The 23,780-nt window shown below is 33.9% G+C and overlaps 1 protein-coding gene across 8 annotated transcripts; it reads right to left on the bottom strand.

Moving 5' to 3' along the window:
* Positions 1-12,346: 12,346 nt before the first annotated feature.
* Positions 12,347-15,405, bottom strand: LOC127126305 (guanylate kinase 2). Of its 8 annotated transcripts, none has more exons than XM_051055207.1 (11): positions 15,332-15,405; positions 14,842-14,881; positions 14,622-14,729; positions 14,410-14,483; positions 14,207-14,333; positions 13,625-13,987; positions 13,313-13,434; positions 13,096-13,231; positions 12,969-13,014; positions 12,748-12,856; positions 12,347-12,653 (listed from the first exon to the last, which is right to left on the bottom strand). In XM_051055207.1, the coding sequence occupies exons 2-11, from the start codon at positions 14,842-14,844 to the stop codon at positions 12,557-12,559; spliced, it is 1,185 nt and encodes a 394-aa protein (XP_050911164.1). In that variant the 5' UTR covers positions 14,845-14,881; positions 15,332-15,405; the 3' UTR covers positions 12,347-12,556. The 8 variants fall into 8 exon arrangements, with proteins under 8 accessions (XP_050911164.1, XP_050911166.1, XP_050911163.1 ...); XM_051055209.1 differs by having other exon boundaries at positions 14,842-14,876; positions 15,332-15,393; XM_051055206.1 differs by having other exon boundaries at positions 15,140-15,345.
* Positions 15,406-23,780: the final 8,375 nt, after the last annotated feature.

Raw genomic sequence — 23,780 nt, forward strand, 5'->3', positions numbered from 1 at the left:
GCTTCAACGAGAAGGATAAGAGATCGAAAGTAAAATGACACATGAAGAGTAAAGATATTTTTCAGAATTTTGGTGGAAGGGAGCCTCAAAATTCAAAGAGTTCAACTTACCAAAGAGGTGAGAGCAGCTGCAACAAAAATGGTGGTCAAGGTAACTTTAGAGGTGAAAAGAAAAGGTTTGACAAGAGCAAGGAGCAGTGCTTTAAGTGTCAAAGGTTTGGTTATTTTGCAAGAGAATGCAATGCGAACAAGAAGGAACATCAGGGGAATGAAGTCAACGTTGCAAGAAAAAATTTTGATGAAGAGAATACACTCTTGGTCATGATCACGGAAGGAGAATGCAGCAGCAGGAAGCTGTGGGACAGTAGCAGCAGCAATTCAAGGAATTCTGCAAAATTAAGTTGTAACCAGTTGAGTGATACGGCTAATCAGTTACATGCAGAAGAAAATGCCATGATGAGTATGAAAGGAGTTCAATGCAGGGAGGTGTGGTACTTGGACTAAGTTTATTCAACTCATATGACGGGGAGGAAGGATTGGCTTATTAAAATCAATCGTGCCATGAAGAATAAAGTGAAGTTCGTAGATGACATCACTCTAGCGGCCGATGGGATCAGTGATATTTTGATCATAAGAAGGGATGGTGGATCTTCCTTAATCAAAGATATCTTGTACATTCCAAGATTCAAAGGTAACCTTCTAAGTATTAGAAAATTGCTTGATAAGTGTTTAAAGATACACATGGAAAACAAGGGGATGCGCGTTATGGACGTTAAAGAAGATTTGGTCCTTAAACCACCTATGGATGCCAATAAAACCTTTAAGGTTTAGCTAAAAGTTATAGAGCATATATGTCTTGCTACTGCAACAAGTAAAGAATAGTAGATGTGATATTATTGTCTTGGGCATCTCAATTTTAGAGATCTCAATGACTTGCAAAAGAATGAAATGGTAACGGGGCTTTCATTGATCAACATATTGGCTGAAATTTGTGAAGAATATGTGCAAGCAAAGTAGCATAAGGGTAAATTCAGCAAGAATGCAAATCGTAGAACCAAGAATGACCTTGAGATGGTGTATTCGTATCGATGTGGATCGATGCAAGTAGATTCCATTGGTAACAATAGATACTTTGTCACATTTATCGATGATTATAGTAGAAAGCTATAGACATACCTAATCAAGAGAAAAGATGAGGTGTTTGAAGCATTTAAGAAGCTCAAGTCCATGGTTGAGAGGTGAAGCGGCCACAAGCTCAAAGTGCTCAAAACGGATGATGGATGTGAATATGTCTCAAAAGACTTTGAGAGGTTTTGTGATCAAGAAGGAATTGCAATGAGGTAGTACCATCCTATACACCACAACAAAATGGTGTAGCTGAAAGGAAGAATCGATTGATCATGAACACCAGAGAAAGCATGGTCAGGGGGTTCAAATCGAATATGAACCATTTGAGAGTTTTTGGTTTCGTTGCATGTCAATATGTTCCAAGACAACTTAGAAAGAAGTTTGATGATAAGGGAGAAGTGATGATACTTGTATGGTACCACTTTACTGGTGGTTACAAACTGTTTGGTGCTACAAACAGAAGGTTCGTCATCAGCTAAGACATTATGGTCGATGAATTGAAGCAAGTATAGCAATTGTTAACCGATTACAAGAAGTCGTTAACCGGTTACATGTAGTCGTTAACCGATTATCAGAAAGTTGTAACCTATTACAGCTTCAAAATTCCAAATTCTAGAAAATGGGAAGTACGGAACAACCCGTTGTCGAAGCTGAAATGAAAGAGATGCTAGAAGATCAACAAGGAAAAGAGGTTTTCCTCAAAGACTCCAAAATTGTGAGTTATTCCAAGACAACAAAGTCAATGATGATGGTGATTTTGTCTATTTTTCACTTATGGCCGAATTCGAACCCGTTAATACATAAGAGGCTTTAAGTGATCCAGGATGGATTGGTGCTATGAAGGAGGAGATGGAATCCATTGAGAAGAACAATACTTGGGAGTTGGTTTATCTACCGGATGGAAAGAAGTCAATTGTTGTGAAATGGGTGTTCAAAGTGAAGGCAAATCCTAAGGGTGATATAATAAAGCATAAGGCTCGATTGGTGGCTAAGGGAATTTTGCATAGAGAAGGCATAGACTTTGAAGAGGTATTTGCATGAGTTATTAGCATTGAAACCATTATGCTTGTTGTTGGTATTGCAAATAACCACAATTGTCCCATTTACCAAATGGACGTCAAATCTGTATTTTTGAATTGACCGCTTGAAGAGGAGGTATATGTAGGACAACCCCCTTGTTTTGTTGTGAGAAACCAAGAGTTGAAGGTCTACAAGTTGAATAAGGTGTTATATAGTTTGAAGCAAGCTTTAAAAGCTGGGAATAAAAGAATAGATGATTTCCTAAAGGATGTTGACTTCAAGAAATGTGTATCTGAGCATGGAGTGTATGTGAAGACAGATACGAGTGAAGGAGTGATTATCCTTTGTCTATATGTAGACGACTTGTTGATAACGAATAATAACAGAAGGTGTATTTCTAAGTTCAAGAGTGAACTTATGAAAGAGTTTGAGATGACTCACCTTGGTCTCATGACATACTTCTTTGGGATTGAGAACCACAAGTCCAAAAGGGGACTGATCATGCGCCAAAGAAGGTATGCTCTTGAGATATTAAATAAGTTTGAAATAGAGCATTGTAATGCTGCCATTACTCTAGATGAACTAAGGCTGCAAATGTCTAAGAATGAGGATGATATAGATGTTGATCCAACTGATTATAGAAGGTTGATCGGATCCTAGCGTCACTTGTTCAATACGCGACCAGACTTGGCATTTAATGTCGGTATTGTGAGAAGATTCATGGGGAGACCAAAGGTTTCTCACTTGACAGCAGTCAAGAGGATCCTAAGATATGTCAAAGGTTTTATTGGCTACGGAATTCTCTTTCCCGCAGCAGATACAAGAAGAAAATGAAATTTGCTCAATTTTACCGATTCCAATTGATGTGAAGATAAAGATGATTGAATGTCTACATCTGGATACATCTTTATGCTCGTTGCAAAACCAATCTCATGGTGTTCGAAGAAGGAACCGGTAGTTGCACTCTCATCTTGTAGGCTGAGTATATTGTCGCTTCCTTATGTGTGTGCCAAGCATGTAGCTTATGAATCTCTTGGAGGATTTGGGTAGTAGTGAGGGTGAGGTTGTTACACTCCTGGTTGACAATGTTTTTGCGATTAATCTTTCTAAGAACCCAATTGAACATGGGAGGAGCAAGCATATTGAGATGAGGTTTCACTACTTGAGGGACACTACTACAAATAATACATTTCATGACGATGATTTTACCTCACGTATTGAAAAAGCGAGGTCAAATACCTAGACGCACCCTGTATTTTTTTAAAACAAATATACAATATATTTCTTCGGTTATTTGGAAAATTGAGGGATAAACATATTCAGTGTACATGCTTCAAATCCCAGCAGCCTCGGTTTATGTTTTTATCTCATTAAAAGTGGCGCATTCTTGAATATTTTATTTTTAATTTAAAAGTACATTATTTTTCACCTCGATTTTCTTACCAACCGAGGTGAATATGTTTCCCTGATATATATATATGTATATATATATATATATATATATATATATATATATATATATATATATATATATATATAGCTTTAGCTTGTACCATTCAGCTTCATTTGTCTAAACAACACAAACAGAAACCTAACGAAGAGCCCTAAACAACGAGAGCCATAAACACAAACCATCTTCAATATGAAGATGTTATGTGCTTGAGAGTCTTTTTTCTTCTTCAGAGATCCAAATTATTTTCTCTTACTTCTTCTTCAGAGATCTGGTACGTCAAACATCACTACTAATATTTTTGTCACATTGTTGTTGTTGTTGTTATTGTTGTTATTGTTGTTGTTGTTATTGTTGTTGTTGATGTTGTTGAGATCTGAAACCCTATAATTTTTGTTGTTGTTTTTGTTGTTGGTATTGGTGTTATTTTTCTCGATATTGTTGTTCTTATTGTTGAGACCCTAAACCCTAGAGGTTGTTTATTGACGTTGTTGTTATTGATATTGTTGTTGTTTATTGACGTTGTTGTTCTTGATATCGTGTTTGATATTGTTGTTGTTTTCTTATTGTTTTTGTTGTTGATATTGATATTGAGATTATATTTTTTGTGATTCTTTGTGCAGCTCTCATCTTGTTCCGTCTAGTTGAGTTTATTATATCTAATGTTGATTGTTTATTTCACCCCTCTTTGAACATATAACTTAGTAAATTGATTTTGGAAATAATCATAAGCAAAATTATGTTGTATCTTAAAGTTATCTTACAACGATTAATGATTTTATAGCATTTTGCAACTTATCATTCATCTCACATTGTTTTATTGTTATAATTCACTTAGCATTTTCTAGTTTTTGTTCAACTTTCTTTCATATTTTTTCATTTTTCAAAGCATCAAATTTTATGCTTTCAGAAATGAATTAGTAGAAAAGGAAGTGTTGAATAAAGAACTTAAAACATTGGAGAGATTTTAACCATAAAACGGTGTGAGAAGAACAATGAGTTGTAGAATGCTTCAAAATCATAATCAATGTAAGTTGTTCTTCAAATATAACACAATTGTTCATATAATCATTTTCCTAACCAATTTTAGTGAAATGAGCAATTCACATTATATTTAATAAACTCAAAAATTATTTTACCCCTTGATTTTATGAGATAACCGTAAATATTCATAATTTGATATTGAAGTGAAAGAAATAATGAGAAAAATTATACAAACAAACACAAAGTTCATAATAACAAAAAAAAAACAAGTATATTAACAAGAACAATAATAGTAAATATTCATAATTTGATATTGAAGTAAAAGAAATAATAGAAAAAAAATCATATCAAAAAACACAAAGTTGATAATAACTAATAAAAAGCAAGTATATTAACATAATTTGATATTATAACCTATATCTATATACTATTATGTAAAGTATTTAATTTCGGTATGGGATGAACGGGTTCGGAGGAAATCGACCTGCAAACGGGCTTGCTTTTCCCCTAGATCAATGAAGAATGGAGAAGTCATTTGATACTTCCGAAGAAATGGAAGCGAAGCGCTATGCCGAGGCGGGGGGGACGGGAAAAGAAATGGCTCCGAAGAAAAAAATGGAGATTCCCAATGCTTCTTCACGCCCAACGAGATGCACAGTAAGGGATGAACGGAGGTTATGTGCATCTCGTTTTGCTGTTGAATACTTCCCAGTGTCTTTTCTCCAATAGGATTGCTATCCCTAGTTAGTTTCTACCCTCGTTTAGTTTCCTGTGTGCCACCATTACTTTGTCTCCATCATTCCCCACAGGTTTGTCTTCCATCCATCATAAAATATCCAATTAGGGTTCACTTCATGTTATTATATCCCTAGCAAACCAAAACCAAAAAAAGAGAGTCTCGTATACATGCATAGCATATCATATCATGACATATGCATTCATAATCAAAATTCGGGTCTTTTTAAGTATTTAACTATCTTCCACTGTGATCATATGAAGAGCGTCATACTTCATATTCTCTATTTGAAGATATTTAAATAGGGGCAACTGTCACACTCCAATTTTAACCATGAATCGTTGAATCAATACATATATCACAGCTTTTGCATCTCTGCATAGCATAACATGCATTTCATACCGTATAATGCCTAGAATGTCAGACGAAATAAATTTTTGAGTACACGGGCAAATCGGTTGAATCAATTTTCAAATGTGTGTCAAATCAGCGGGTGAAAAATTTCAAAATCGAGCTTGCAGACATTAGTTTTGTTAATCTACGTTTTGCGTAGTTTAACCTGGTGTGCTCGATTTATTTTTCGGCTACTTTTTCGGTCACATTTTGAGCCGTGTGAGCGTTTTAACCGGACATTTTTTATTCCAAAAATTGACAAAAAAATTGTACGATTTCGAGAAGTTTATTTCGCACTGATCATTGTGGTGCAGTCGTTTTTATTTTTCAGACAATTTTACGCCCGATTTTTATTCATTTTTATCCGTTTATTCAGTTTTTTAGTCAAAATAATCTGAACAATTATTTAGAATTAATCATATTTTTATTTTAAATTTTAGTTGTGTCATTCATTTTTTATTAATTTTTTAAATCTCTTTTAATAATCTAATTTTGTTAAATAAAAACAAAAAATAGCAAGATATTTTTCTCCCTCCTATTATTGGATGACACACGCTCCATTTGAAGAGGATTGTTGGTAATTCCCCAACGTCTCTCACTTGGACAGCAAGCAAAAGAAATATCTCACTTCATTCATACATCATATGCCATGTGGCCACTCACATTGAAATTTAGCTGGCAAATACTGAAGATGGGGAGAGGGAAGACCAATGGGATGACACGCTACCACACACCTAGGGGGACCTTCACTTTTGATTTGGAGTGGATTTCTCTCTCACGTAAAGAAACATACACTACTATTTTCACTAGCCAACCAATACAATCCTCCCTCCAATGATCATCAGCCACGTGTCCCATTTAAATCAAAAAGGATTCTTACTCACCTTCCAAGAGGTTCACATTAAAACACTCATTCTCACTATTTTTTGCATTGGAGAAAACAAACACAACCAATAACAGTATTTCGGAGAGAGGATACGTTTTCAGCTTTTCACTCTTCCTCCTTCTTCAATCCAACTCTCTTCCACCTTATTTTCCTCCCTCCACCGAACTCACCATCCTCAAACGTTTCTACACCAACAACCTCTCACGCAAACAACCATCAACACCACCTTTCACCTTTCAAGTACTCACCTTAAAACCTTATTCAACCTCAATTTTCCTCCTCCATAACACACTTAACCTTCTTCCTCCTACACCACTCAAAAATAACTCACATTCCACACATTCACCACCTCTAAATACTGCATAACCACCGTGTGACAACCGAAAATGCTCTCATCTTCTTCCTCCCCACCTTCGAAACCTCCATAAACTCATGCTATAAACCACCTCTCAACCATAATCGACACATAAACAACTTCTCCCACCGCCACTAACAATCTTCAAACCGCGACAACACTTTCCACCTTCCTTCAACCATCCTTAACAACCTTTCCAAGCAGCAACAACAACTCAGACAACAACGCTCAACTCGAATCAATCTTGCTTCCAACAGTAGTAACCTTAACAAAATCACTTTGGTAAAAGTTTCGATTTTCGCATCTTTTATTCGTTGTGTTTGTTAAGGTTTTGATTTTTGAATGTTTCAATTCAGTTGTTACGTGAGTTTTTCTTCCGACTGTTGCGTGTTTTTTTATATGTGTAAAAATGTTGTGTTTCGTTTCAAGTGTTATATCATTTTCAGTTGCGTATTCGTTTTGGGTTTGTGGTTGCTTTTTCTTTAGTGTTTGCATTTTTTCCCTCCGTTGTGGAAGATAATGAACAATATTATATTTCATGAAGAGCATGTATTGGTATGATATGTTGTCACTTTGATTTTTCTATTTTTCCATTCATTGTGTTTTTTTATATTATATATGATTTGTGGCCATATTTTAATAAGATGAGGTCATGGATGGAGTGGTTGAGGCTCATGCCTCCCAACGCCCATGACTTAAGTTCAAGTCCTGCGCGTCCCTCTTTCTTATTTTTTGTGATTTTTTTTTGTTTTCCATCATTTCGTTTCTTTCTCTTATATATTCTCCATGTCCTTTGTTGAGAGATTGAAGGTCATGGTGGAGTGGTTAAGGCTCACGTCTCTCGACCCCATGACCTAGGTTTAACCCTTGCATGCCACACTTTTCAATTTTTGTGTATTTTTTCTAGTTTTATTTTGTTTTCTTTTGTATTTTTTTAACCAAATAAATTGTCATTTTTTTATGTTTTGCAGCATTTGACTATTGTTATTAACACTTCATTTGTAATTTTATTTTTGTGTTTATTTTTTCCACTTTTATTTTCGATTACGATCATTGTAATTACGCAATATTAATTATGAATAAAGTGTGAGATGTGGAATTTTTGCTATGTTTCTTTGATTTTATTTCGTTGCTAAACATCGGATTTTAATCTGCAAATTTGATATTTTTTATGTCGTTATGCCGTCGATTTTTTATTAATAAATTGATTGTATTTCACCGGGTTATGACCATTTGCATGCGGCGTCTCCTTTGTTGGTGATATGCACAAACCGACTTTGAGCATAGTATCTAGGGTTTCGCTTGCACTTCTCAATTTCCATTTGCCTTGCACATCCTTGCGTTATGTGACATAGATTTACATCCTCGCATCACTATCTTCATCTATGCACTCTTCATTTCTACTTCTTTCTATTTAATTATTATGAATGTGTGTTGTATAAATGACGTGTGTGTTGTTATCTCCTATCACATGGCTTACTCTTTGGCCTTCTTACAATGAGACCATTTTCTCGTGCACGTACACTTATTTACTTGCGTTTGTTAATTGGGTTCGATTTAATCGTTTCATTATCTCATATCCTCATTCGACAAATTGTATCCATATTCCCATGACGTGTAATAATTTTATCGTTTTATTTCTTGTTTAGTTTCTAACATAAGACTAAAATCAATCCCTTTTCAAAAAGAACAAAAATAAAAATTCGATCCAATGTCGAGTATTTTCTCAAAGACCAAACAATTCAACCATTTCAAACCATTTTATGCATTCATCTCTAACCAACTTAAATCTCTCAATCCATTTCATTCAAACTCTTCCGGAATCATTAATCAAATGCTTGATCCAACGTCAAGTCATTTTCACTAAAAAACTCAAAAATATTTAATGTTTATCAAACACTTTTTAATAAATATGGAAATGGAATGAGGTGGATACCACAAGCTCCTGAGACTAAGATTCGAGATGGATATCTCGTCCATCCTAGCTCTCGTCATCATTGAAAACTGTCAATGTAGTTTCTTCAAACATTTTCTCAATCAAATCTTCAAAACACCTAAAAATATCAAACCCTTTTGTAAATATGATAGAAACGGAACGTGGTGGATACCACGAGCTCTTGAGGCCAGGATTCGAGAAGGATATCTCGCGCATCTAAGTTCTCGTCATTACTCAAAATACTTCAAATCAATCAAATTCTTTTCTCATCGTCGTGCGATTGATCCTTAAACTATTTCTCAAACGAAAGGTACTTTGTCTCAAGACAATGCAAAACAATGTTTTGTCCATTTGAACGTGTGAGTAAGCTTGCGAACGTTGCCCACGAATATTGATTTGTAAATCCATTTGGTCGTGGTGCAAACATTCCCTTCTCCACTTGTTTTGGGTAGCCAACAATGTTTTCGCCAATTGACACAAAATAGCTTTCTCTAAAATCGATCAATAAACAAACATTTTTTACCCATAACTACGTAAGCTTTGAGTTCTCTATTTCACCCAGAGATACGTAGGAGCGGGATTTGTAAATCTTGTCAAACTCATTAATAAAAAATCCAAAAAATAGTTTCTCTTTTCTTTTCTTCTTTCCCTCTTAATAACTTGAGAAACCTAACATTTCTAAGCTAACACTAACGCGCAAAAATAACCTAATGGTTTCCGTTGAGTACAACGGACGTGAGGGGTGTTAATACAATTCCCTTGTGCAATCGACTCCCGAACCCTGATTTGGTTGCGACGATCAATATCATTGCCATTCTTTTTTGGGCTTTATCGATATTTCCCCTTTCCTTTTTAGGAATAAATAAAGTTCGATTGCAACTTTGTTTAGCCCATCATGCGAGTGTGCAATTACACTTCGCTAAGTCGTTTTCTCATATTTTTTTTAGGTACGATAACGAAGTACGTAGAAGACACGTTACAGGGGTTTTATGACTCATCCTCTACTGAGGAACTCGCCCCTAACTAAAGAACCCGCTCGTAACGGATGTACTTGCCTCTAAATGAGGGATCCGCTCCTAACTGAGGGACTCTTCCCTAACTAAGGGACTCACCCTAACTATGGGATTCACCTAAAAGTAATTAAAGACTTAAAATTATATGGAATAAGAGCTTAATCACTTTGCCCTTTACAAGTCCTCGTGCTTTAGGGACTGTGTAGTGATATATTTGTAAATGACCCACAATAGGGTGATATGGGACAAGTCCTCATCAGGCGTCCGTCCTAGAATATGCACTTGGGCATGATCCCACTAAATGGTATGCTCTTCCACGTGAGAAGCATGGATGGTGACATGTATACAGTCTATAAGCACGTGAGGAAGTGGTCAAGGCCACGGTATCTTAAGTAATAGGCATTCAATAGGTTCCCTTGTTGAGGGAGAATGGTTACTGCTTCTCAGAGTTTCCCAAATCCATACCCATAGACCTCTAAAAATACCTCAATCTTAGGATTTAAAGGATTAATTCATTATTCACTGAAAATACCCCAAATACAGAGTTTGTCACTACTGTGAGCTTGCTCTAACCACCGCAAACTCTAAAACCTCTAAAAATCCATACCAATGTAAAGTTGTTGTGCATCTGTACTTTTTTTTAACAAGTACACCTTTCAACCATGTGATCCCCTCGCATTTCAGAATATGAGAATAGTATCGAAGATCTCCACATCATCGGGTGAGTTGTTCTATCATAGAATCTCATCCCTCAAGGTTTTCTAAAGGTCCTTTGAAACACGATGGTTGTTGTTGATTCGAGAGGTTAACATTGCATGGGATGACTCTACACTTCCAGGTTTGATGACGAATCTAAGTTTTAAAACATTACACCATTTCATCGGATTAGTTGTTTCGTCATACAATCTCTTCCCCAAGTTTTTATACTGAATTTTTAGAATACTGAATTTTTAGAATTTCTAGTTTGGATATCATATTATTGATGCATGACCCATCACAAATTTTAAAACTAAAAAATGGTAGTAGTAGTAGTAGTAACATGCCTTATACTTCGATAACGTGCCAACTTTGGTCTTGTAGGTAACTTGAGAATCTTATCCTATTGTATCTTGCAAGTATTTCACCAATTCACTCTTCTGAACTCATCATAAGATCATAACGTGTAGCACTTGTTATATGGCACCTTATTAACAGTAGCACGTGAATTGCTGACGAATAAAACGTAGCATAGTCGTTGTTGCAAACAGAGAAGGACAAACAGTAGTGTGTGTCCCCCCAACTTGGTCCCGTGAAAAAGAGGAAACACTTTCACGGTCCCCACAAACACAAAACCAAAGTTCGGTTGTGAGATGGCAACTTGCACAACCTTGCTTTCCTCATTCATTCCCCCTTTTCTACGTTTGGTCAAACCTACACCACACAATTGCCCCTAAATTATTTCCCACTATATTACCAACCAATAATATTTCACAACATACGAGAACTATTCTCTTCTCTTTTTTTTTTTGATCATATAGGAGTAGTATTTCTCTAACTTTATGTCTTTTTACGTTTTAATTTTAAATTACAGTAACAAACAAAACACTGAACAAAAAATATATTTGAACGGACATTGCTAAGTTAGGTATAATATATTAAATGTGGAAAATATATAGACCTTGCAGTTGCAAGTGGTAAAGAGCAAGTTGCAATAGCATGTTTCTATACCCCAATACCCCACTTGACATTATAGACTAAACCAAAAAGCATACGATTTTGATTAATGAACTGAAAATGGGTGGAAAACGAACCCTACCCCAAATGCCCATTTTGCTTACATTTTCTGAAAATGGGTGGAAAACGAACCCTACCCCGAATGCCCGTTTTGCTTACATTTTTCGTCCGCTCCGATTTTTTTTTTGGACCAGGCATTGCAACTTTTAGAGGGAGGCAATGTCTACGTACCCGCTCCGTCAGGTTTTGAGCCCACGCCCTTTTTCGGACTTTTGTGGGGGCAGATCTAACTCTTTTTTTAGACTTTTGCGGGGTGGGTGACAAACATGCCCTCATTGACCACTTCTAGATTTGAGTGAGAATGAGGACCAGACTAACTTTTGATTGTAACATCACCAAACCCCAACTACATTTAATTGACCAAATAAACTCTCTTATGTTAAGGTAATGCCAAAACCGGTCGATGTGACAACACTTTTCCATATGTGAACACTAGTCACAACTGAAACTGCTTTCAACAGCCTTTGCATATATTGTCCTATTCTCTCTTCGCTTTGCATCTAAATAATTTTATTTGAAAAGAGTATATCTTGTTTCTCCTCTACCACACCATCATTGTACCTCCATTTTGTATATAATGCTTCAAAAGTCTAACTTAAAGCACCATATCGAGCCAGACAAAGTGTACTGCACATACATACACATCTCAGGAGCATTCACAGAACAACAAAAATCACAAAAATCATTTCATTGCCCATGTAGGGAATAATAATAATAAATGTGTCATTGCCAACACTACTCAAAATCAATTCAATTGCCATAAACAATCAAAGAACGCCAGTGAGAAGGAAAAAAAATGTTTCAACTCATAAATCTAATGCCTTATAGGTAACAATTATGAATGGAGAAAACCAAGTTAGTTGTGGCTAAAATTCATAGAATGTTAGCTAAGTTGATCCATAGAGCCTATAACATGAAAATCAAGCCCTCTTGTCCTTCCAGGTGCACCCCCTTTTAGTGAGGAAACATCTAACATGATCCTGTCAAGTTTAAATGAAACATCAGCAACTTACCCTTCAGTTGCTAAAAAAGTAAGGAAAATTCTAGGACTAATCTAAATGGTTCAGTGCTTACAAGTTCTTTGACTCTTTATCCGGTCCAGAAGAGATGCAGTTTATGATGATTTTGTCATCGAGTTTAGACACCGAATGATCCATTGGTAAATTTATCTCTCTAGGTGCGGCTAGATTAACAGATTATATACAATGTCAATATAATATATCTTGATGATCGATTGTCTTGGCTTTAAAAATTGAAACTATACATTCAGTTTCACTGATTTAAAATATTCTTACCTGATTTCGGTGAAGCAGTGACAAAACCATTAAGTCCCAATAATTTCTGCATCAATGGATATACTTATATTAGGAAGATGACAAGACTATTTCATGACTTGGAAGTTTTGTATTTAGCAGGAGTTACCTTAAGTCTCTCATAAGACTCCTCAAGATTGTCATTGTATAAGGTGAAATCGAATATATTGGAAGACTTTCCTTGTTCGATTTCAGCCGAGGCGTTACGCAGTCGCTTAAGGATCTGCTCCTCTGTCTCAGTCCCTCTGGTTTCAAAGCATTAAGTTAAGCCTAAATTTCAGAGCGAATGAAAATTAAATATGCATCACTAAGCGGCCACTACTCACCTGTCACGAAGGCGCTTCTCAAGCTCTTCCATTGATGGGGGGCAGATAAAGATGAATATGGCTTCAAGAGAACTAGCCTTCACTGATCTTGCTCCTTGAACATCAATATCAAGAATACATCTCTGCAAGTATTATAATCATGCCGTTGAGATCTAATCATACCATTGAGATTTAGCCTATTCTAATGTAATGCCGGTCTCTAACAAAGCTTTAGATAGAATGTTGCACACAAACATACATGCAATTAATTGTTCTAATACTCATGATTCAGATCAAATGAATTAGAATAATAGTAAAGTAGAAGGAACTTACTTTTCCTGCATCAGCCACAACTTCAACAGCTTCAACACTGGTCCCATACAAATTACCATGTACAGAAGCAAACTCGAGAAACTTTCCATTTTTAATCTCTTTCTCCATCACACTCTTCTCAGTAAAATGGTAATGGACCCCATTCTTCTCCATATCCCGCGGAGCACGAGTGGTGTGGCTCACAGAAAAACCAAACATCGATGGGAATTCCTTCATGAGCATTGATATCAGTGTTCCTTTACCGACTCCAGAAGGACCACTAATAACAATAGGTTTCTCTGCATTGCCAATCACACCCTTACTCCATGCAACAACCTCTGTCCCCAATTTTTTCCGCTGCTGCCTAACGTATTCAGTGTCCACCTGGTAACAGTTACAAAAGAATTAGCATTTGTTCCATAGCACCGACACTTCTGATCAAAGACATGATAGTGACAACAACAACAACAACAACATCGACACATGTAAATACATTCAATTATGTCTTCTTCTCAAAATATTACCATGTCGGTGCTTCATAGTTTATAATACAATTTAGAAATCTACAATGCACTACTATAGTCCCTTCATATACTCACTCACCTCTAGGAACCATATTTGATCATCTGGTTTAGAACCCTTCTTAAGAACAAGAATCCGGTTCTCAAAAAGCACGGTCGAGTGGCCTTTGCATGACAATGGTTTGGTTCCTAACACAGTTGGGTAAACCCTGCGCAATCCAAAAAGATTATCAGTAACAAAAGCCTTACAAAAACATCTATGAAGCTAAGAAACTTCAAACTGACCATTCTCCAAGACTAGGGTCAAAAATTTGAACGTCAATGGACAAAGTTCCATCATCAGCTCCAACAGTGACATACTGTCAAACACATGGAGGCCCAGTTTTTGTTTTAGGCATAAATTGACTAACTAACTATTACCTAATCAATGAATAACATACATACATACATAACAAAAGATGATCTTCATATCACCATAGCATAAAGTATAATCTTACCGTTTTGTCGCCGACGGTAGTCGTTGTTTTGCAAGTTCCATTTGTTAATTCAAGGCCATTAAGAGGCCCATCCTGAAGGTCATCAACAAGGAATGCTGGTGCTTCTCCCTAGTGATCACAACCATAGAAAAATTAAATCATACACATGATAACAAAATCACTTTGATCCACATTTTAACATCACAATCTATTAGCATTCTGAATTGAAAGGGATCCTTACCATATAGAAATTTGTATATAATCCTGGTTTAAACCCTGACCTAAAACCATATCAAAAAAAATATGAATACCATAGCAAATATAAGGGATCTAACAATATATTTAAAACTACCATTAAAAAGTAAAATATCAATTGAAAAAAAAAACATAAAAATGGGAAATTTTTAAGAGAAGTTGGATCAAAGTATGAAACAGAACAAGACCTAGTTGATTAAAAACAAAAAAAGAACAAAACCAGGATCGCAATGTGAAAAAAGATGAAATCTTGAAGAGGTTGTAACGGTGAGCGTTAGAGTTACCTTAGAGAGATTGAACCTTAAAAAAAAGATGAATTTGATTTTGGTAGAAGAGAGTTAGTTATTGTTGTTATGAAAGGAGAATGAAAATGGAATAGGGAAAAGAGCTATTGAAGAAAATGTGAGGAAGAAAATCATATTTGTAGGCGCAAAAGAAAGAAGAAAAGCAAAAGGGGCGGCTTTGATTTTACAAACCTTCAAGGGCAGGCAGGACCTGTTGGTTTCTGTTTTCTTGTGGGGTGCTTATGAAGCTTCTTCTTTTTGTTTCATATATTCATTTTGGTAAATTATATATTTCTCTCTTTATTTTATTTTCTTAATTACAATTCAGTCAGATTTATTGAATTAAAAATATTAATATGCATTTTAAATATAATTTAATTTTTTATAAATTTATAAATAAAAAATACAAAAAAAAAAAGACTATGCACTGACAATGTAAATTATTTTTACACCGTCAACCAATCAGAGATGTGTATTCCGCCAAATCACACGTTTAATTTTAAAATACTGATATGATATGGCAGAACGTTATAATTCTATTGGATGATGGTGTAAAGAAAGTTTACACCGACAGTGCACTACCTTTAATCTCTAAAAAAAATAAATATTTAATTTTTATTTCATAAATTATTTATATTTATTTTTAATATAATAAAGATATTTTGATTTCGAATTCGATAATTGTATTGTTTAATGTAATCATTCTCAATTCAATAGATTAGTCTTTAGAGCAAGAGAATATTTAATTTCTATCAAAAATTATTATAATAATATATAAATAATTAAATATGAATTTAATTGAAATATATTAACTGTGTAAAAGAATTTTACACCATCAGTTAATCTGAGACGTTGGATATTGAAATAAGTTTGACTTTTATTTTAAAAATCTATAAAATAATGCAAACGGGTGATGATGACAAATCGACCGTATAAGTATTTTTACGCTGACAGTGTATGGTAATTAATTATATATCATTGAATCATTTATTATGTTATTTATAATATATTATGTCATTTTTAATTTAATAATATGAGAATTAAAAATGGATAAAAATATACAAATTAATTTTATAATTAAAGAAATTAATTGATATGTTTCGTCAGTAAAAATATTTTATCCTGTCTCAATACTGCATCATATGTAATAAAATACACATTGACCAAGTTAAAATTATTTTATATTGTATATTCTATTTTTTCATAATTAAATATATTTTATTTTAAATAAAAAGTAGGGTTACTTTTGGTCAAAAGAAAAAAAAAAAGGAGTATCTTATTCCTAGTTTGTGAGGTTTCCTTACGGTGCTAGAAGTGCCGGTACAATTCAAGTGGTGAAGTTGGTTGACAAGTGGGGGATAAAACAACAGTTTTTAGAAGTGACGTAGAGAAATTTGTTTTCACAAACTACTTTTTGATGAAATACATTGAATATTTATAAATTACACGCATCTATGTGGCAAATCTACATAAATGATTGTAAAAAGCATAGAGGAGCGAGCCTCTTATGGCCAAACACACTCCAAGTGAACATAAACCATATCATATGCTCATAACAAAAGGAAATGAAATGTAAAAAAGGACACTATAGACATATTCCAGTGAAACTCTTTCCCCCACCGCAACCCAATATTTTTTCAATTATTTTAGAAATTCATTGAAAATTCAAAAACACTTTAAATTTTAGAATTAAAAAATACATCAATAATATATTAGTAACATCAATTAAACACCTATTAATTATTAGATTTAACCATACATGTTGTAATTTTATCGATATTATAGAGTGAATCAAGTTTGATTTGATAAACCAAACAAATATTATTGTCTAACTCGATCAGATCTTTAGTATAATATTTGATATTGTATGGATAATATAGTTATTACAATTTACATCATCTATGTTTTAAATTGCATGTTAGATAAGTTAAACATGTCCACCATCATCAATTAATAAACAACGATTCATGTGTCGTGGTGATTTAGACGAAATTCATTTGGTCTAGTTGATTCTTCGTATCAAATACAGCCCTATGCAGGAACAACAGGCTCTACAGCACGGGATCCCACATTTTAGAGGACTCCAAAATTTTAAAAAACCTATTTTTTTATATTAATATTAAAAAATATAAAAAATATTATTAAAAAATCAAATAAATTTTTTAAAAAAAAGTTATAATAGAAACCCAATATATTAAAAAAAAGATTGATCAAAATCAAAATAATTATTATTTTATTTTATTTTATTAATATACAATTATATTTTTTATGTGTTATTTTTAATTATTATAATTATATTTTTTTATATAAAAAATTATTCATTTTTAAATTAGAACTAGATCTCCAAAATGGTTAGACTGACCCTAGATCTAAAACAACTATGGAGGATTCTCATTTTTGTATTAGACTGCGGTAAGGTTAGAGTTTATTTTAATTGAGTATGGGTAAAAGAGCCTATTGTTTGTGTTGTAAAATTAAAGTGAATCAAATGCATCAAATTATACAAGTTTATGTGCATTGTAGTCCATAGAATTTGTCATTGCGTTTTGGAACACATAATCTCATTTTGATATGGTTCATATTCTACAGATTATATAATCTAAATTCAAAATTGACATGTTTTACACACGATCGAATTATATGATATGAACATGCAAAACATCCCCCCATCCCTCTCTCGTTGATGTTTGGATAATAGAATTTGAACTTGTGTTTTATAACAAAATACTTGTTTTGCTTATATTTGAACTTTTATTTTACATAAACATCAATGTTCCTACCCAGTCCAAATCCATTGGCAAACCCTAAGGATACATGAGGCCCAAACATATGCTCAATAAATCAAATGGCATTCATGATGATTATATAAATGACATCATTAATATGATGTCAAAGGACGAAATATTACTCTCACATCTGTAATCCAAAAAATGCTCTAGAACCTCGGGAATAGCCACATACCCGCCCTAAGAAAGTACTTGACCCAAGCAAATGATTGAAAATGATTGTTAGATACCATAACGAATTATACTCTCATATCAGTATGTATGAACGATGATGATTCGACCAGCGATTCTAGGTCTCCAAAAACTCTAGAGATATCTCTATATAATGGATAACATATGTCAAATCAAAGTACGCACAAATTATCTAATGTATATACCTTTCACACACAATAGTCATTGACTTGGGCGTCAGAGTGCATGCAAGTACCACCCCTACTCACTCAGAGTAACAAATTATTGAGGATTTCTAATCTCGAATCTCCCTAGACATGATTAAATTCACCATCAAGTAACATTTTATGATCGAAAAGAACAATAAACATATGTCATAAGATGACAATACAAAAGTAATATTATAAAAAAAACTCAAAATATAGTAGTATTGCATATCTTACTAAATGCATAATAGATAATATTGAAGGTGTGAAAATATAAGAAATTGGGGTTTGAATTGGGTTTTACAAGAAAAAGTTTTTTCCAAAACAAGAACACCAATAACAGGTTAATAACAAATAGATAAAAACACAAGTATTTTTATCCTAATTCGCTTGAAACTCAAAGATACTCCAGTTCATCCGCCAAGATGATTTTGCCTTATACACAAGGACTTAATCCATTATAATCAACAGATTATAATAATCACAAAGAATAACCTTTTTTGTCTTCTCAAGGATCCAACTATATCCTAGTCTCCTTAAGGAGTCACAAAGAACAACTTTTTTTGTCTTCTCAAGGATAACCTCCTCAAGGAATCAAACAAGCAGTTTGAATAATATTTCGTGTGCTACAAGTTACTTCTATTCAAGCAGATTTTATACAAATGATAAACAAACACTTAAAGAAAGATTGTGTACAAAAGAATGATAGTTTTTCACAAAGAAATAGACTTGTCAAAATATTATGTCACCAGCATTTTTTTCATGTCTCCATGTCCCACTTATATAGTATAAGAAGAAGACCATTAGAGGGTAAAAAGGGAAAAGCTCATAGAGCGGATGTCCATTGTTGGATGGGAGAGGAGTGATATTGTGTATTGTTCTTCGCCCATAAAATCAGTGAGAGGTGTGATGTATAGTATTGTCCTTGCCCATGAAATCAGGTAGTGGAAAGGATATTTGATTTGTATTATGTACTATTTGATCATGTTCACATTTGATCTTATCATCAAGCTCATTGGCTTCTGATGAAAGTTGATGAAGCATGAAATGAAGAAACATAAAGTTGGATTCAGAAACTTCAGAATCTTTGGTCAGAACCTTGACAGCGTCAGTAGTCTGGCTTGAGATTTTCAGAATCTTAAAAGTCTTCAGAATCTTCATTTAGAACCTTGATAACTTCAATCGTCTGACTTGAGATCTTCAAAATCTTCAACTACGTAACACAACTTCAGAAGCTTGTCATTCTTCAGAAGTTTTGTGAACAGAGTCACATCCAGAAGCATGAACTGAGAGAACATTACAGCAGCAACATAGTGTCTCCTCAGAAGCTTCTCAGGAGTGAATCGGTACATAAGCAGAAAGGTCATTACAGCATCAATATTGAACATCTTTCAAAACTTCTAATAGATGGCGCATAAGCGGATTTGGAACACATTATTCAGAAACTGATGACGTTGCACGTCATATATTCAAAATTAGAACTGGTTGTTAAAGGTATACAATAACAAACCATTAGGGTATCAAAATTGTTCTCACACAAATACAACATTGTTATCATCAAAACTCAAGGTATAGATGCATAATTAAATCTTGTTCTAACAATCTCCACTTTTTTTATGATGACAAAACATGTATTTTGATGAACACTTTTGTACAGGGCAATCATAGAAGAATACATCTTACATAAAGATCAAAATTGAATCAAAGCATACTTAACTGAAAAAATAAAAAGGAATAAATAACAAAGTTTTTTTTTGGATTTTTTAATATAAAATTAAAATCTTAATAACAAAATAAATGAGCTTTTTATGAGGGAGTTCATGTTCAAAACAAACATAATGGTAACAAGAATGAGTGAAAATGATACTTTTATGAGTGAGATCAAAATGAGCTTTTTTTACCTAACGGGGTGTGTCCGTTGCACCTTCAAAAGCACTTCCAGATGAGAAATAATGATCCTTCTAGCTTCATTGCGTGAAAATATGGAAAGAGTGTAAGAATGATTCAATGTTCTTTCTTTCTTGATGATGGATGTTTTTTGTGTGTTAGAGCATTGCAGTGAAGCCTCCTTTTATAGTGGATGAATTCAGATTTGGTGTAGTAGTTATTGGTATTGTTTGATGGACTTTGGATCAAATCTAAAAAAATGGTGAAAAGTAAAAAAGTATTTTTCTTTTGGTGTTTAGATAGATTAAGATCAAAGCAAGATCTATTTACAAAGCTCCAAGCAAAAGTGGTTGAGAAAAGTGATCTTTATGGAAATGACAATAAAGCTTTATGGCAAAATGATCCATGAATGGTATGTTGTTTGGATAATGGTTCAAGCCTTTCTGTAATGCATCAATGGTTTATGAAAAACACTCATTATTCTGAGATTTATAAGCATCATAGGCTGCAAAGTAAGATATTGAGGTTTGGCTTTGGTTTGAACATGAAACTTGACATGAAGATGGACTTTCAATTTGGTCTAACATGGTGACTCTCCTTCTTCGAAACTCCTAGCTCAAGTGTGATAAATTCATGTTAATGGGCACTTTGGAAAGATTTTCCAATCCTCTACAACTTTAATGTTGGAAATTTGAAGAGATTCATCTTGGATCATGGAGATAATTGGCCATCAACTTTGACAATCTTAACTGCTAAACACTTGGAAAATTTTCCAAGTGTTGAACAATTTTACAACTTTGAGATCTCATCTTCATCACTTTATATCTTCCAATCATTATGAGATATTTGGTTCATTATTTCTACAAAGTTGAAGTATGGAACATCATCTCCAAGTACATACTTTGAGCATGAAAAATGATGACTCGAGGAAGAAGTTACAAACCTGTAAAGTGGGCTTCACGAACATGTAATTTCATAACTTGGAGAAATTTTGAAAACCCTAAATTTGACATTCTTGAACTTTTTATTGATTTTCTTGATTTAACTTGATTAAATGAATTCATCAACCATATTTTCATGATTCTTGACTTGATAAACCCATGGTTGACCAAAAAATCTTAAAAGTCAAACTTTAACCTTGAATAGTTGACTTTTCATCAGATGAATTACAAATCTTCAATGATCAATGAATCAAACTTATTTAGCCAATTGAAGCACATGAATGGATAATAATGAAGCACTTGAGGACCTTGAATCATATTTCAAACCATTAGATCATGTCTTGGCTAAAAAGTCAACATCAAGGAAATCTTAATCAAAAAACTAATTTAGGCATCAGATGAATTTGGAACTTGTTGATCTTGAATGGATGAAATATTGAACTTGATTATGATGAATGGAAATCACTTGACTATTATGAATGAATGAGAATCTTAAATTATTGAGGAATTCCCATAATCTTGACCAGTCAATTGTAACACCCCTTTTTCTACCCCAAAATACTTAACATATAATCAGAGTAAATAAGCACGCATATAAACAAAAGGGCGTCACATCGACGTTTTCAAAAACTAAGAGCTTTCAAAAACCAACATCATTCATCATCAATATACAACACACCTGGTCATTTAAAATAACACATTTCAATTATCATGAATATTCAAGCATATGCGTTCGCATCGGAAAATAATGAATACTCATGCATTTCATAAAATGATCCATGTCCCATACCATGATCATATCTCAATAACCTCTTCAAATAAACATGTTCACAAGTAATAACATAATGCATATCCAACCAAGATATGAGTTCAATACTACGAATCTACCCAGTGTTACATGACCAGAGCATTGACTCGCTACTTAGTCTCTAAAACAAAGCACCGAAGCTCTCCAGCTAACCTCGAGTGCTACCGTTCACTTACTTCAGCAATACTACTCCTGAGTAGCTGCACGATACCCATGTAAAGGTAACATTCAAACAGAAAGGGTGAGAATTCAAATCATTATGAAGAAGTATAATAAGGCACAATGATTAAATCAACAATTAAAGGAATTCATCACACTTCATATAACCATGTAAATAATATTCATCAACATCTATTTCACATGTTTCAAACACACATAAAAACTCAAGGAGTACAATATTAAAATCCAATATTATATTCTCAAATATACACATAACTACAATTATCACATAATCACACATGTTGTCAAGCTATGTATCCAAACATCATCAAATTCAATTACCATATCTCATACACACATCACAATCATAACAATGCAAACATTCAACTATCACATGACTCTAATGTGACTCAATGCAAGACATGTAACTCTATGCATGTGGTACCATAATGTTAACCCAACGTTTCACCGCTTTCCGATTCAATATCTAGAATCCAAACCACCACATCTATTTCCAATTAAGGATCAACGTCTGCTACGCCTATTTCCAATTAAGGGTCAACGTCTATTTACCACGCCTATTTCCAATTAAGGATCAACGTCTGCTACGCCTATTTCCAATTAATGATCAACGTCTATTTACCAAGCCTATTTCCAATTAAGGATCAACGTCTGCTACGCCTATTTCCAATTAAGGATCAACGTCTAATACCTTGTGAACCCACAGTTTCACCGCTTCCACAATGAAGCCGACCATGCCATGAATGAATGTACAAATACCAATACATATGCAATTAAGATCATCTCTACCATCTTAACATTCCACATATCACCATAATTCAACTCTATGAATCATACACCAATGATACATATACACATTCATAACAATATATCATTCACAATCCACCAATGGTACATATACACATTCATAACAATATATCATTCACAATCCACCAATGGTACATAAACACATTCATAATAATATATCATTCACAATCCACCAATGGTACATATACACATTCATAACAATATATCATTCACAATCCACCAATGGTACATATAAACATTCATAACAATATATCATTCACAATCCAACAATGGTATATATACACATTCATAACAGTATATCATTCACAAATATAGGCTAATTATCAACTACACACACTTAGATTGCATTTCAAAATAAATACAGCATTTAAATCTCAATTTTTCCCTTTTCAAACAGTGGTAACCGGTTAACGCTCGGTGAGTAACCGGTTACTGTAAAACAGAATTAACAGATTTTTGAGCAAGTAACCGGTTAACGCTCGGTGGGTAACCCGCTACTCAGTTTAACAGGATGCAGATTTTTAAGCAAGTAACCGGGTAACGCTCGGTGAGTAACCGGTTACTGTAAAACAACATATAGAATTTTCTGCATTTTTCATCGTTGGAGGACTTCCGGACCTCCGATTTCGATTCCGTAAAAAGCTACACATTCAGAAAATTATAACTCATACAATACTCTAAGTATATGACATTAATTTACAGTTTTAACTCAATCAAATCACCACAAATCGAGAATATTCATCAAGACCTAACAATTCCAAAACCATGCAAAATTAGGGATTTTAACCTAAACATACATCTACCCATTGACCCGATCATACTAACCCATAACAATAAGGATTCCCCCCTTACCTC

The sequence above is a fragment of the Lathyrus oleraceus genome, chromosome 3, assembly GCF_024323335.1.
Source record: "Lathyrus oleraceus cultivar Zhongwan6 chromosome 3, CAAS_Psat_ZW6_1.0, whole genome shotgun sequence".
NCBI lineage: Eukaryota > Viridiplantae > Streptophyta > Magnoliopsida > Fabales > Fabaceae > Lathyrus > Lathyrus oleraceus.